The sequence below is a fragment of the Magnolia sinica genome, chromosome 14 (assembly GCF_029962835.1).
Source record: "Magnolia sinica isolate HGM2019 chromosome 14, MsV1, whole genome shotgun sequence".
Classification (NCBI taxonomy): domain Eukaryota; kingdom Viridiplantae; phylum Streptophyta; class Magnoliopsida; order Magnoliales; family Magnoliaceae; genus Magnolia; species Magnolia sinica.
The window spans coordinates 65,300,042-65,315,717 of NC_080586.1; the positions used below are offsets into that span (position 1 = coordinate 65,300,042).

General features: G+C 44.0%; 1 protein-coding gene across 5 annotated transcripts; it reads right to left on the bottom strand.

The window, feature by feature from the left end:
• Positions 1-1,683: 1,683 nt before the first annotated feature.
• LOC131226006 (polyamine oxidase 1) lies at positions 1,684-15,138 on the bottom strand. 5 transcript variants are annotated; one of them, XM_058221638.1, is made up of 10 exons: positions 14,984-15,138; positions 14,638-14,887; positions 14,163-14,288; positions 14,000-14,061; positions 13,733-13,887; positions 10,717-10,860; positions 7,897-8,046; positions 5,023-5,277; positions 3,535-3,616; positions 1,684-2,256 (listed from the first exon to the last, which is right to left on the bottom strand). In XM_058221638.1, the coding sequence occupies exons 1-10, from the start codon at positions 15,033-15,035 to the stop codon at positions 2,039-2,041; spliced, it is 1,494 nt and encodes a 497-aa protein (XP_058077621.1). In that variant the 5' UTR covers positions 15,036-15,138; the 3' UTR covers positions 1,684-2,038. The 5 variants fall into 5 exon arrangements, with proteins under 5 accessions (XP_058077621.1, XP_058077622.1, XP_058077623.1 ...); XM_058221639.1 differs by lacking the exon at positions 10,717-10,860; XM_058221640.1 differs by lacking the exon at positions 7,897-8,046.
• Positions 15,139-15,676: the final 538 nt, after the last annotated feature.

The window sequence follows — 15,676 nt, forward strand, 5'->3', positions numbered from 1 at the left end:
CCTTTAGGATTGGAAAGAGAAAAGGAGGCCACTTTGCTAGAAGGGTGTGAGAAAAGCTTAGAGAGAAAGATAGGGTCTAGCTTTTCTTGGGAAATTAATTTTCCCTAGCTAGGATGGGCAAAATAAAATGCAGGAAAAGTAAGGAAAATGATAAATGAAAAAGAAAAGGACCTAACCAAACATATTTTTTTAGAAAAAGCTGAAATTTTTTGTTTCTAAAGAAAAAAAAAGGAAGGCCAGAAACTAAAATAAATCCTAAAAGGTTTGAAAGCCAATTGGACAGTGTATTGGAACCAAACCCAATCTAATGGGTCCAATCTCACTCCAAACTGATAACAATATCAGGAACTTGGATCCTCTCTCTATCTTATTCATACATGGCATACCATTTGTCTTCATTTGATTGTCTCTCTCATTTATTGATTTTTAGATAGACAGCTTGTCCAAAATGTCCCTTCAATATATTTATTTTCTCCTTCGACAGTAAAACCCGTAGATTGCTGGATTGATACGACTTGTCCAGGAGGTCTTTCTACCGTACAAGACATGACATGGATTGTTTTGTTTGTGTGACTTGTCCATGACGTCTCATCATTGTCCCAAACATGATATAAACATTTATCTTGAGAGACACCTTTCTTCCCCAATCAATCTTGTCTTTTAGCATTAAAAGACAGGAGTCAAGTGGCCCACCTTAGCAATGTGTTGGACATCTTCGCTAAAATGGGTAATTGCCGTCCTCAAGTAATTTTACAAATCTTCCTGTGACAGTAAGCTAGGCTGGTCGACTGTGATATTTGTAAGAAATCCACCTCATCCATCTATTTAGCCAGATCATGACATGGGCTAAAAAAATAGGCAGATCGAAAACTCATGTGGGCCACACGACAGGAAGCAGTTAGGATTGAATCGCTAAAGTTGAAATATTGGTGGGGCATAAAGTGTTTTATCTGGCTGATATTTTTGTGTATACATGTCATCTCGGTGGGAATGACCCTATAAGCAGTATGGATAGCATATAAACATCACAGTGGTCTAGGGAGATTTCAATGGTAGGCATTTTCCTACTCACTTTTTCATGTCGGGCAGCCCAATTGAGTTTTTGGTCTGCCTCCTTTTTGAGCCCATGTCGTAACATGATCCGGCAAAACAGATGAACGGGGTGATTTTTTCACGCACATTATGGTGGGCCCATCTAGCTTCCTGTCACAGGAAGTTGCTCTCAACCCTCGTTCTCTTTTTTTCTTCTAGATTTTTTTTAAAAAAAAAAAAAAACCTGCTACAAAGCTAAAGCACGCATAAATACAACCTCCATTGCCACCAGAATCTTATTGTCTATCCAGTGGGCCCCACACTTGATTTGGCCACATCCCGAAACTTGTCACATGCTCGAATGATCCGCCCAACTATCTTCATCTTGCTGAAGGATATTTACCCACTGCAGTGTGTTTCAAATTGACATTCCCAGCATACAACAGTATGGTTTCTCAGCACAACCGCCACTCCATGTGGGCTTGCCTGAAAATCTCTTGCCAAAATTCTCGTAGGTGGGTCAGGCATGGGATTCTGATGAATGTTTAAACTTCTAATATCATCATTCTCCTCAGTCAAAGAAGAAAAGGAAAAAACAAACAAACAGATATGATGAGAAATGCTCCCAGAGAAAAAAAAAAAAAAAAAAGATTATGAACAAAGACGTGTTGAAGAAGGCACATAACAGGGTCAATTTTCTCCCCTTGCATTGCAAATCTACACAAAAAAACAAATATCTCCACGTCGAGCCGCCCCCACCACTTCCACCGCCCTAGGAATAAGAATCACATGAAAACAATGGCACCCAAATCCTTCTTTCCTTCTCATGTGCATGCATGCTTGTGCTATGACCCTAGGGCTCGGCCCCACGCACGCCATCTTTCCCTCTTTCAGCCTTCTTCAGTGGTATAAGGCGGTCCACCCATCCCTTAATCAATTCCAAGGGTGTGGTTACAACAATGGCAATGGAAGATTTGAATTTGACCAAGACGGAGTGGTGCACGAGTCATTTGATAGCTTCTTGGATGACTAGCTTCCCACTGAGGAAGAGCTGGCGGGCCACATCCCATTTCTGGAGACGGGAGACTGCATCTTGCTGTGTGAGGCTCAACGACTCTGTCAAGGCCAGCAAAGGCTGGAGGAATGGATTTTTCAAACGGGTCCCACGATTTTTTTCCTTGTCCTTCCTCATTGCTTCCAAAACTGCATTACTTGTATCGATTCCTGATTGATTCAAATACCCATGTTAGCAACTAAACACAATCTTAGGGATTCAAGTACTCATGTTAGCAACTAAACAAAATCTTAGGACTACAGGTTTATCTCAAATTGAAAGATGGGGTCCAGAGATGCACATTTCATTCAAGAGATCCAATTCGATCAAATGCCAGGACTTGCCTATTTTCAGTTGGGACACAATCATGTGTGCCGTCCTTATAGTAGGCATGTTCGATCAATCCAGCCAATAATGGTTGGGGGCCGATGGTCAAGTGGACGGATCATGTGAGAGAGGGGGGCAACCATAAGCAACATTGGCCTGCTTGTGGAAACGAATTATCCCATCCACTCCACCTTGGAGCAAATGACACTAATCCTATAAACTTGCAACTCAAAAGAGAATAAATGGATCAATCCAGACAAACCATCTGATGGGCCATTCTATGGATTGCTCAGAGCTACAAAATTACAGCAATCAGCCAATGAATCATTTTGTCCATTTTTAAAAATCTATCATGATTTCTAATTGTTTGTGGGCCCATTTGGAGACACCCTCAAAAGCAGCTTTGGAGGCATAGTCACCGTCATTTTGAGCCAATTCTATTTCCACATTGTGCATTTAGATGCACTTTTGCACCGGATTCATCTCTACTCATGGAAATAGGCACTAGAAGTCCTAATCACTGAAAGCAAATTGTATTGGTTTTGGGGAAGTCGACCAATAAAGCCGATATGAATTTGCATTGTCATGCCTTCACTGGATAGTAAGCAGGCCTACGGGCTAAACCAAGGTGTTTGTCTGGAGCAATTGCAATTTCTACACTCCATAAATAGCGGGGACGTATGAAGAGTAGGCCGGAATTCACATTGACCGGTTTTTATCTCAGCCGTACAATTGGTGTCATTTGACAGTCAAAAAGAAAATGGTTGACTATATTGTATTCAACAGGAGAATCACATGATTCATATCCATGTGACCGTCAGGCTGGTTTCATCCATTAATAGTAGACCCAAAATTTGGACAGCCTGGATCGATGTGAAGGTGATAGTGAATGAGCGGACAGGCATACTGTTCTATCAGACATCCGCACATGTGTCAATGTGACACGCACACAATCTGGGCTGTTCATCAGATGGCCACTCTGTTAATGTGCCCTGGCCTGAAAATCAGGCTGGTCTGGGTCGACTTGATGAACAACCCAGATCTTCAACTCGTGCACAACTACATTAGGAGGCCCTGCCTAAAATACTCGCAATTCACATAACTTGATTTAACTTGCTGACCTGAGAGGTAACCGCCGTGGACGTAACCGTTGAATCTCTCGTTGGTGTGCTCCCCAGTGAAAAAGATAGGTCCCACTGGAGCCTGAAAAAGGATGAAAGGAATCAGCGAGAGAAAGACCAAAATACCCTACTCTGAAATTGCTATTCCTCACATGCCCTATATACCCTACTCTAAAATCAGTTCCCTGGTCAAAGTCCCACCCACATTTCTGGTTCCCGTTGCAGTATCTTTTTTATTTTTTATTTCCCGTGGAACAGGATGTGCTTCTCTTTGACCAATGGTCAAATGGCACCGCCTTGGGTGGAGCATTACCCCGAATGGTCAAATGACCTGACCCGTCAAAAAAATCAGGCCCATCCCCAGAACATAGCTAGAGATGGGCGGTCCTGTTAAGGGCTCTGTGGGGCCCACCGTGGTGTATGTGTTTTATCCATGCTGTCTATCTATTTTGAAGATAGACAGATCATTTTAAAGCATGAGACCAAAAAAGGGCAGATCAAGGCTCACGTTGACCAAACCACATTAAACAGTGGGGATTGAACTCCTACCATGGAAAACCCCCCAGAGTCCAGTGTGATTTTGCAAGGGGCTCCATGGGCCACGAATCATTTTATGGCATGAACCCAAAAAGGGGCAGGCTCACGTGGACCAAACCATAATAAGCAGTGGGGATTGAAATCCAACCATTGAAAACTTTATAAGCCCATTGAAAACTTTCTAGTGCCTACCTTGAAGTTTATTTGCCAAGGGGCTTTGTGGGGCCCACTATAGTGCATATATTTTATCCATGCCGTATATCTATTTTGATAGATCATTTTAGAGCATGAGCTGAAAAAGGGACAGATCAAGGGTCAGGTAGACGAAACCACAGTAAGTGATGGGAATTGAACTCCTGAGCCCATTGAAAACTTTCTAGAGCCTACCATGATATTTATTTGCCACCTAACTTGTTCATAAGGTCACATAGAACTGGGCTAAGGTAAAACACAAATATCAGCTTGATGCAAAACTTTTGTGGCCCACAAGAAGTTTTCAACAGTAGGCTTTCAATTTCCACTGCCTCATGTGCAGTGGTCCACTTGAGCCTTCAATCTGCTTCCTTTTGGGGCTAATGCCCTAAAATGATCTTTCAAAATGGATGACGGCATGGATAAAATATATACATCACGATGGACCCCATGGAGCCCCTGACAGGACCATCCGTCTCTAGCTGGGTCCCGAGGGGATAGTATCCCATAAGTGTCCCCCCAAATCGTGGGTCACTGGAAAACGGGCCTCAAGATCAGGCAACACACAATATGCACATTCAGTGCAAGTGGGCCCCATGGTTAAAGGATCCAGACAATCCTTCTGTTTGGACCCGCTGCTGATGGACTTAGCCAGAAGGTGGATGGCCGGTTCAAGAATATCCATCCAAGGTGGGGCCCACCAGAACAACAACAATAATAAATAAATAAATAAGAAATGTGAAAAGAGAGGGCTGGGACCTTGACGTCTCTGAAGTCGTGTTGGGTGGCGATGATGGGGTAGTTGCTGTAGCTACCCCGCTGGAAGCGGTTGTTCCACCACTTGGGGACGAGTATCTGGATGGCATCAGGGACGTGGGGCCCAAACATGTCCCTCACAACTCCCATTGCCTCTTTCAAAGTCTCCTCCTCTCCCTGCGACTCCACTCGCTTCGATTCCTCATTCGTCAAAGTCACTACCAGAATGTTTGACCCAGGGTACGCGTTCTCCATGTGCTGTGCGTATATCACACGTCATCAGTCCACCCCCATCCAAACATTCCAGCCCATCACTGCTACACTGTGCGTGTGTGTTTCATGTGATCATCCCATGTACCGAACCAGAAAGACTTTAAAACTAAATCTCTTACTAGTTACAAATTACTCAAAATTTGCTTACATGGCGTATAAATAATTCAAACTAAATCATACAAATTATGAGCACTAGCATGGCCTTATCTTGAAGGGGGGAAAAAAATATTATTATTTGGTTACGAAATAGTATATTGCTAGACATTTATTGGACAGTTAGAAATGAAAGAAAATAAAAATTCATTGGTCTTATTTCAAAAAAGAAGCGTCCACAAATCAAAGGTTGGGATTGTTCAAACAACCTGATTTTTATAGTGGAACTTAATGATATTGTATTCCACACTTTAGTATGTTTAACTTTGGTTTAATATCTGCAAGTGTACTATTTCTAGGTGTCTGCGTATCAAGTGAATCACGCAGTCAGGCATCAAATAATTCTCCAAAACAGATCTACAGAACCAATGGCACATATGTGCCGACCATCCAACCTGTCCATTTGGTGGGCCCAACTGTAAATGACCTGACCCGTCAAAAAAATCAGGCCCATCCACTGATCATGCCAGCACGGCCAAAGCAATTATTTTGGTAGCTGCCAATTTTTTCATTAGTCTGGGCCCACCTGACGAGTGGACATGCCTGATTTTTGTAAGAACATCTAGACGATGGGGCCACCGTGATGGGAGGAGCAGATTACCAAAAAAGGGGTACAGGTCACAGCCGACGCAGTTTGGCTGATGACCCCAACACCAGCCAGTTAGCTGGTATCAAAGCCCTGTGGGCCCACCATGATGTATGTGTTTTATCCATCACATCCATACATTTTGCCCGCTTATTTTAGGGCATGTGCCCAAAAATCAAGCAGATCCAAAGCTCAAGTGGATGGGTATTGAATGCCTACCAACCGTTGAAAAATTATCTAAGGCCACGGAAGTTTTGGATCAAGTTGATATTTGTGTTTTATCTTCATCCAGTGTTTTGTGACTTTATGAACAGGATCGATGGCAAAGATACATTGAGGTATGCCGTCAGGGAGTTTTCAGTGGTACACGTTCAATCCCCACTATTTTCTATGGTGTGATCCACTTGAGCTTTGCTTCTGTCTCATTTTTGGGCTTATTCCCTGACATCAACAGGTAAAATGGATGGTTGGCGTGGATAACGCACATACATCACGGTGGGGCTCAGAGAGCTTTGACACCAGCTGGCTGGCTGGTCTTGGGATCGCCAGCGAAACCGCGTCCAGCTGAACCATGTCCAGCTTTATTCATTCGTTTAAATAACACATCTCATCTGCTGCCGAGTATATAATACATACGTACCGAGCAAAAAGTAAAAGATGGTAGCGTGGTCGGTAGTTAGGTTTTGATTTTTTTAAGAAAAAAAATAAATAAGAAAAGAAAAAGGTGGAGGTTAGAGATACTGAGTCTTTATCCCACGTGCGTGTGTGATTAGCTCATGCACGCACCAAAGCACAAAAGACAGGCAGGCGAGAAACCGAGCTTGCATAGGTCCCACTCCGACCCGAAAGAAAGTCATCGCAAAGAACATAAACAAAAGGAGAATGGTTGCGGGAGCGGATTAGGTGGTTACCCGTGTAACACGTTACACTTACCATGTGGGGCCACCTTGATGAATGTGTTCGTTGTCCACTCCGTCCATCCGTTTTTCCATCTCATTTTAGGGCATGATCCCAAAATCGAAGCAGATCTAAATATCAGGTGGACCACACCACTGGAAACAGTGTTAAAAAAATTTTAGGCCACAAGTTTTGGATCAAATTGATCTTTGTATTTACCCTCCACTCAGGTCTGGTTGACCTAATCAAGGAGTTGGATAGAAAATAAACATTACGGTAGGGCCCTAGAAAGTTTTTAATGGTGGGCATTCAATCACCACTATTTCCTGTGGTGTGGTCCACCTGAGGGACAACATCGTGAAATGGGCTGGAAAAACGAGTGGATGGCGTGTATATGGCAAAAAGCATCAAGGTGGGCCCCACGGTAAGGGTATGGGTAACACCTGATCATGTCATCTCACACACATGCATCCAATCACTGGACAGCTCGCATGCATGTGGAGCTCAATCCAGACCTTCTAAATCATGGGCCCAATCAATACTATATTCATTGCTGCATATCCAACCGCAGAATACATTTCTTTCTAAGCGTTGGCTGAATGGTCCACCAAACAGACGGGCAGCGTGAATTTTCACGTAGTCCCCTACCACAGCCGGGCATAGAATTTGGACGGTCCAGATTGAGGTATGCGTCCTGTTCTCCAAGAACATGGTAAACCAAGCGATGCCTATCCCTCTAAAGGCTATATAGCTCTCCCTTAGTAAATGTACCATGATCTAGACCATTCGTCTGGTGGGGGCACTAAAACAAGGGTGGACCACCAGAAGAAATATTGCATAGATCCACGTACATGGGCACGTGTGTACACCGTGGATGGCCACGTTTATGGCGGATCGCTGGCAAATCAGTCACATAGTTCCACTGTGCGAAAATGACCGAAACGGAAGAAAGAAGCATGACGACAAACCTGCCAAAAGGTGTAGTATCCTCGTTTCTCGTGGGCGTAAAGGAAGAACTCGGTGCCGGGCCCGCAAGGCCAGAACTTGTAGGGGAACTTTAGAAAGATCTTCGTATAAACGATAATATCCAGCTTCGATATAGCCTCTGTTTTCCATTTCTGGCATATTTTATTGTCATATTCGTCAGTAATGAGAGTAAAAATTATTTTATTTATTTTTATTAAAAAAAAAAAAAAAAAAAAAGAAGAGGAAATGCACACGTACTATGGGATGTACTTAGCTCAACTAAACGGGACATAACACACGAAAAAAAAAAAAATCACACTGAACTGATGGACGGTTAAAATGGAAAAATAGCTCATGGTCCAATATTTGGGGGGGGGGGGGAGGGGGGGGAATGGATTGGCTACTCCCCCTGACACCAGCCCCGGAGCTGGTGGTCGGTGCTGTGGGCCCCACCATGATGTATGTGTTTCATCCATTCCGTTCATCCATTTTAAAATATCATTTTATGTCTTTATCCCAAAAATGAGAGGGATATAAATCTCAAATGGATCACACCACGGGAAAAAAATAGTGATTGGATATCCATCATTTAAATCCTCATAAGGCCTGATGTACTGTTTATTTGAAATCCAATCCGTTTATTAGGTCATAAAGACCCAGATGAAGGGAGAAAACAAAGATCAACTTGATCCAATACTTTTATGGCCCCCAAAAAGTTTTTAACGGTCGAAGTTCATTAAACACTCTTTCCTGTAATGTGGTCCACTTGAGATTGGGATATACCTCATTTTTTATGTACTACCATAAATTGATCTAGAAAAATAGATAGACGGAATGGATGAAGCACATACATCATGATGGGCCCACAGAGCACCGACCACCAGCTCCGGGGCTGGTGTCAGGGGGAGTAGCCAATCCGTTTCCGCTCAAGCTGGGGGGCAAGGGTTATTTAGTCAGAGGTTGGAATCATTGAATCTGTCCAATTTGGGATTTAAGAAATATTCAGCTACAGTGGCTGTAGCTGCATCGTAGGTTGTAATGCAGGCATTGTTTCCCCAACACGTCACATGTGTGGTATATCCAATCTAGAAAGAGGAGGGCCACACCATTATGATTGCATAATATGAAAATCAGGCCGATTCACTCATTGAAGGGGGGCACGTCATCAAAATTAATAGACAGTCAATGATGACACTCCGTGTATAGGTATGGCCCACCCAATATGTGGATGGGCTGGTGATAACAATGGTGTGGCCCATGTTTTACACGGACTGGTGATAATCACATGTCGCCGGAAAAAAAGTCGTCGTATTATAACTTATGATAAAACCAGCTGTATCTTATCATTTCAGTCATTTGAATGGTTGGTTCCAGTTACATCAATGGAAAGCGTACAGTGAAACCGAACGAATGCATGTGAACCATGAAGCTGTGCGAGAGTATCAACTATCAAATAACTCCGCTACGCACCCACCAAATACCATCCTCAAATGGACACAGCTCACGTGTGAACGTCAATTCATTCAGCACGTACCATAGGCCCAGCTACGAGTCTATGACTTGCACAATCATTGGATACTCTGGAAGAGTGTGACAATTGATAGGCATGCACTCGGATATTGTACACGTGGCACAAATTAACTCGGTATAAACCGTCCAGATTGCAGGAACCAGTATAGGTAGGTCAACATTGAAATTTTGGTTTAATGGAACTATCATACGCTCTGATTGACGGGTACTCATTCGTTGAATGTCAGCCAATCGGGCACTTCGGGGATCAGATCAGCAAGATTTTCACTTTAAGCTACCATCTATAGCGGGACGTACGACTTAGACGGCTTGATGTAAGTTACCCGTGCCACGTGTGCAATTTCTTATTGTCTGCCTATCCACCATCACGATCTGCAAGAGTATAAAAAGATTTTTTTTTTTTTTTTTTTCTATTTCCTCTTAATCCTTATGCAGCGAGCGAAGTACGTGGGACCGGGATTCGCCCGAGACGGTGCGGCCCTACCGTGGGGCCCACCTTGATGTATGCATTATGTATCCAAGCCGTCCATCCGTTTTTTTGGGGATCATTTTAAGGCATTATCCCAAAAAATGAAGCAGATACAATTATCAGATGGAACATACCATACGAAACAGGGGTGATTGACCATTAACGGGCCACAAAAGTTCTGTATCAAGCTGTTATTTGTTTTTTCCCTTTATCCACACTTATATGACCTTATCAACAGATTGGATGGTAAATAAACAATGCAGAATCGTTAAGGTGCGCCCGGAGAAGTTTTTAATGGTAGGGTGTTCAATCACCACTGTTTCCTATGGTATGGTCCACCGGATAATTGATCCGCTTCATGTTTTATATAATGCCTAAAATGAAAAAAACCGCACCGTCTAGGTGAGTCCAGGGTCACACCTAATCCCTCCCCAAGGGCTGTATGAGGGGGGCAAGACTCGTGTGTTAGTTTAGCACCATTTTTCAAATGGGGATACTCTAGAAACGTATACATCGGACAGTCGTAAAGTAATCCAGACCGTCAAAATCGCTGACCCAACATTTTATGGAGCATAACCCACAAACTACACTGACACGATAATGTTAACCATTTAATAGCCATTTTGAATATTTGGATGGTCAGGATTTCTAGATCAGTGTCATATACTCATATTGCAGGTATGCTCCATTTTGGATTGGTCCGGACACCTGTGCAAGGTTGCCACGTGTGAGAAGGATGTCACCACCATTTTGAAAATGATGGTTTACCATCAACAGAGTCTTGCCCTGTATCCTGAGAGAGAGAAAGACAGAGAGTACTGACAGGCAAGCAGGGGGAAAATTGAATGAGATCGCTTTGGAGGACACCAACGCTAACGGACAAAATGACGTATTTCGCCTTGAAGACGCAACTGTCCTCCGTAATCAATGTAACGCCGTTTCTCGAGTAATGTACTTCCCGAACAACCTGCAATTCAAAGCCCAAAGCAGAAATCCACCCATCCATGGCCACAGTGAGAGAGATTCAGTATAAATCTGGAAATAAAATGTACTATTGTCGATAAAAACGAGACAGCTATGGAATTCAAATCAAGAAACTCTACACATCTCATTCAAACCACCCACACCCCAATGCCATGCATCTCTCCCCAGTCATTTAAAACCGTCTGATTTCCAGCTACCCGTCTGCCAAATCTTTTTGGGTCCCTCAAAAAAAATTCAGGAATAGAGAATATCAAAGATCCCGGTCCTAGCTTTAAATGGCCACGATGACTGATTATGTCAGTAAATCGAGAAATGTAGCCTCTTTGACTATACCGCTTTCGAAAGAAACAAAGAAGCCCGTATCATAGGAAAGGAAAAAGGTCAAATGATACACTGGCAGACCATGACTATGCACACGACAACTTTACACGTGGCATACTATAGCTAAATCCAAACTGTCCGATAGAAGTATCAATCATGGATAGGCAGTAATAAAACCAGAACAAAATGACCAATGCAGATGTCCGTTTGGTGGCAAGCAGAACCGACGGTCTAAATTTAACAAACAAATATCTATTAATAACAGGTGAGGATTAATGAGCAATGTTTGAAATGCATTCCGTGGGAACACAGATTAGCTACTGACAGGGAGTAGCCAGATTCCCTTCTAAAGTGATGTAACTAAGCTTTGTCGGCCTTATCGGTCCATTTATTCGGAGAGAAGCAAGAATGAGTTAGATTTAAAGCTGGAGGGAACCCAATACACAAAACAGCGGGGATTGAACCTTTACCATTAAAAACTCGTAGGATCTCAAGTAAACATCATCGTGGCCCTACGAAGGTTTAAACCGTGGGTATCAATCTCCCTGCTGTTTTCTGTGGTGAGATCCACTCGAGCTTTCCATGTACTTCATTCTTCGGCTCATGCCCTAACATGATCTCTCCAAATGGATGGATGGTGTAGATACAACACATGCACCATGGTAGTAGGGAATCTCGCTACTCAACCTGCCCGCAGCTGATCCGCGTCGGTTGGTAGTCTAGATTGGCCCATGGTCTACAAGGTTTGAACTTGGGTCCACGTATGCCACGTGTATAGAAGCATAGCTCATATGTATGAGTCATGGTAATCTGCTGGAGTATCAAATAATTCCAGTGGGTTAAAAATAGACGGGTTGGGGTAAATCGCTTGGAAAACAGTATATTTGATGACGATGAAATGATAGAAACTCTCTCCAAAATCCAAACACAACCTTTTTAGGTAACTCGGCCGCGTACGACTGCACATGATACGTTCTTACACGTCACTCTGACCGTACACGTGGCAAGCATGTACATCAGTACAAATTTCTGTCCGTTCGATGACAAACGAACAGATCATATCACCATTTGACCAGTCGAGTTTTTGGTCAAACCCCATCCACATAAAGTCTGTAACCTCGGAGGTGGTTGGATGGACGGATTGGACCGTAAAATCCCGGGAAATGCCAAACGTGACAATAGACCCGGTGAACACATCCGGGATATAGCAAACCTATGGATCTTAAACTAATCTATTGGCATCACCATCATTACCTTAAAATTTATCCTATCCTCCTAAACCCGTTCAATTCAGCCTGGCGCGTGTTTGGACGGACGGATTGGAAGGTAAAATCCCGAGATATGCCAAACTTGCCAAACAGACCTGGTGAACCTGTCGCGGGATATAGCAAACCGATGGATCTTAAACCAATCCACTGACATCAAAATCATTACATTAAAATTTATCCCATCCATCCTAATCCGTTGAATCCGGCCGGCCAACCGGTGAACGGTCTGGATTCAAATACATGCATGCCAAGCGCTCGGTTGACATGTGCAGGCCATCATTGCCATACACACTTCATTCCATGGTATGATGCCTCCTTCGTAATAATTTCAAGTTGAAAAGATAAACTACCGTCCTCTGCCAGAGGACAGCCATCCACACACACGCCCACAGCTGCGGACGCGGATTGCCAGGTGACCCGGTCACCATCGCGACTCAGGATCCAAGGTGTGTCGCCACAAATGGGCCCACATGCTGAGATATTTTCTTATGATTTTAACCGTCCATCGTGAAGTTCCTTTCGCATGACTCCACTTCAGCAATGACTATTTACCCTTTGATTTCCAGAGTTGAATGCTAACCATTGAAATTTCTCTTGTAGCATATATTCAACAAAATGGACGGTTCTGATCATGAAACCACTCAACATGTAGGCCTCAGTGTACCACGACAGACGACAAAATCCTGTGAGCCGCGACAGAGACAAAACGAACTCAGGAATATCAACACTGACACGTGCATGTGGGCCCAATATGACCACACATACTTCTGATCCTGATTAGAGGTCAGATAGTTTTAAAACAGTACCGCCCTCTGTTTATGCCAGGGCCAGCAGATGGACGGTCAAAATAGAAACGACTCAAAGGTCAATATCCAACAGACGCAAAAACTGTCTAATCCTATCTTCAGTAAAAGTAAAAGGTTTAAAAAACAAAAAAGTGAGTTGACCAAGCCCAACATTTTTAATTATTTCCTTCTTCAATTTTTCAAAAGAAAAACATACTTCTTTTCTAAGGAATACTTCAATACTCGGAAGAGCATGATGGACGATACTCAGGCACGAGAAATTGCACACGTGGTATAAGGTAAAGTAAACTAAACCGTGTCGTCGTTCCACATTTTAGGATTGTTCGACCGTGGTTCCACAATTTATGTCTATCTAGTTTGAGTTCATACATAACACGTGTACCATTCCTAACAGCCTGAGTATCAAACGTCGCAAGCAGCCAGAGTATCAAAATAACTCCCCTCCTTTTCTGCCCTTTACCTTGTTGAGCTTGAGACGACTATCTACGGTATTTCCATCCTTTGAGGAAAGGAAGCTTTCTGCCATCTTATGCAGCAAAAACTCGTACCCTCTTTCGTCTGCAACTAAAAATTCTCGTTCCCCCAAATCTGTATAGGTTGCAATCGGCTCCACTTCTGCTCTCACAAATCGCAAGGAAAAAAAAAAAAAAAAAATCCAAATCTCAGATCCTACGTTACGATATATATGCGAAAATTTGCAGAAGGGACGCGATATGAGATTACTCACCCGCCATCTCGAAATCGTGGAGAATGAAATCGATGGCCAGCTCAATCGGAGTCGATGGGACTCTGAAAGAAGAAAAAGAAATATCATGCATTAGAATCTGAGGAATGTTTGGATGCGCTACCGGATTGAATTGCGATTAGCGAGGGGAGAGAGATGTTTTTACAAGGGCGGATCCGCCATTGCTGAGACGCCTCGGAGCTTCGCCTCCTGATTCCTCAGAGCACGAACCGCAGACTCCACTGCTCTGTCGTACGAATCAGCTGCGACTCTGCTAGGGAAGATCTTTCCGCTGGGGAAAAGGAGAGAAACGAACTAAGTTATGGGACCACCAGTGCGCAGTATAGCACATAGCGGTCTGTCACACTAAAATACGCCGCCATTAAAGCACCTCAAACCCCTGCCATGAGCCCGGCAGGAATTCAATGGCTGCAGATCACCCGGCAGGGGTCGGCAGCTGGCGCCAGGTAGGAGCACCCAAGGGGCCTCCGCGCACGTTAGCTGCACCCCGTGCGAGCCGCTAATGTGCGCCGGGAGCCCCAGTAAGCCAGGCAGGTAACACCGACTCATGCTAGGAAACCACGTAGCGATTTCGCAGCGAAACGTATCAGAACCGATAGTTTAGAGAGAGCGAGAAAAACCTCTGATCGTAGATGTTGTATCTGGCATTGCTGTAATCGGAGAAGCAGGTACGAAGGCCGGATTTGCAGGCGAGTTCCCAAACGGGGTTGGATTCTTTCCCACCAACGCCTTGGATCCAACCCGCACCGGTCTCCACATTCAATCCACCGAAATCCTCTTTACGAATCCTACCCCCGATACGATCCGACGCTTCTAGAATCACCAGATCCTCCACCCCGTTCTCCGCCAACACCTTCGCAGCCGAAATACCTTCGAAACGCGACACGAAAAAATTGCAAAAAACAAAACGTGAGATGGTCTGCGACGGAATTCCGTACAGAAATCTGACAGCTCGGCTGTTCTTACCTGAAATCCCAGCTCCGACAACGATGACGGAACAGTTAGTGGTGGAATCCATGGAGTGAGAGAGAGAGAGAGAGAGAGAGATTGTAAATAGGCAGAAAGATGGGTATTAGCGGGAGCTTTTTATATTGGCTTCTTGACGATAGTGCCCTTGCAGTTGGTCGTGGAAAACGGTCGGTGTCGCAGGGATGTTTTGGTAATTTGGAGAGAATCTGGATAGCTTCGGCTTCCGTAGTTAAGAAGGGCTCGGGACAGTGGGATTGGCATGACACACGCGCGTCTCTACACGCGCCAACCTCGCATGGTCTGGCAAGTCGGTTGGACACTCCTGGCTCAGGAGACCACTCGACCCAGATCAGGTCTTGCCAACCATCAGGTAGTCGTGGATGCGCGAAAATAATGGACGGTTTAAAACACATCACTGACGTATGTCGATCCATCTCCAACAAATGACTACATGAGTTGGATGGAAACGGATTCGCCACTCCCGCTGCCATCAGCCCGGTGGCTTGTGGTTGGTGCTCTGTGGGCCCCACCATGATGTATGTGTTTCATCCATTCCGTTCATCCATTTTTACAGATCATTTTAGGGTTTCATCCCAAAAATGAGAGGAATATAAATCTAAGGTGAACCAAACTACAGGAAAACAAAAGTGATTGGACATCCACCATTAAAATCCTCTAAGGCCCACTGTA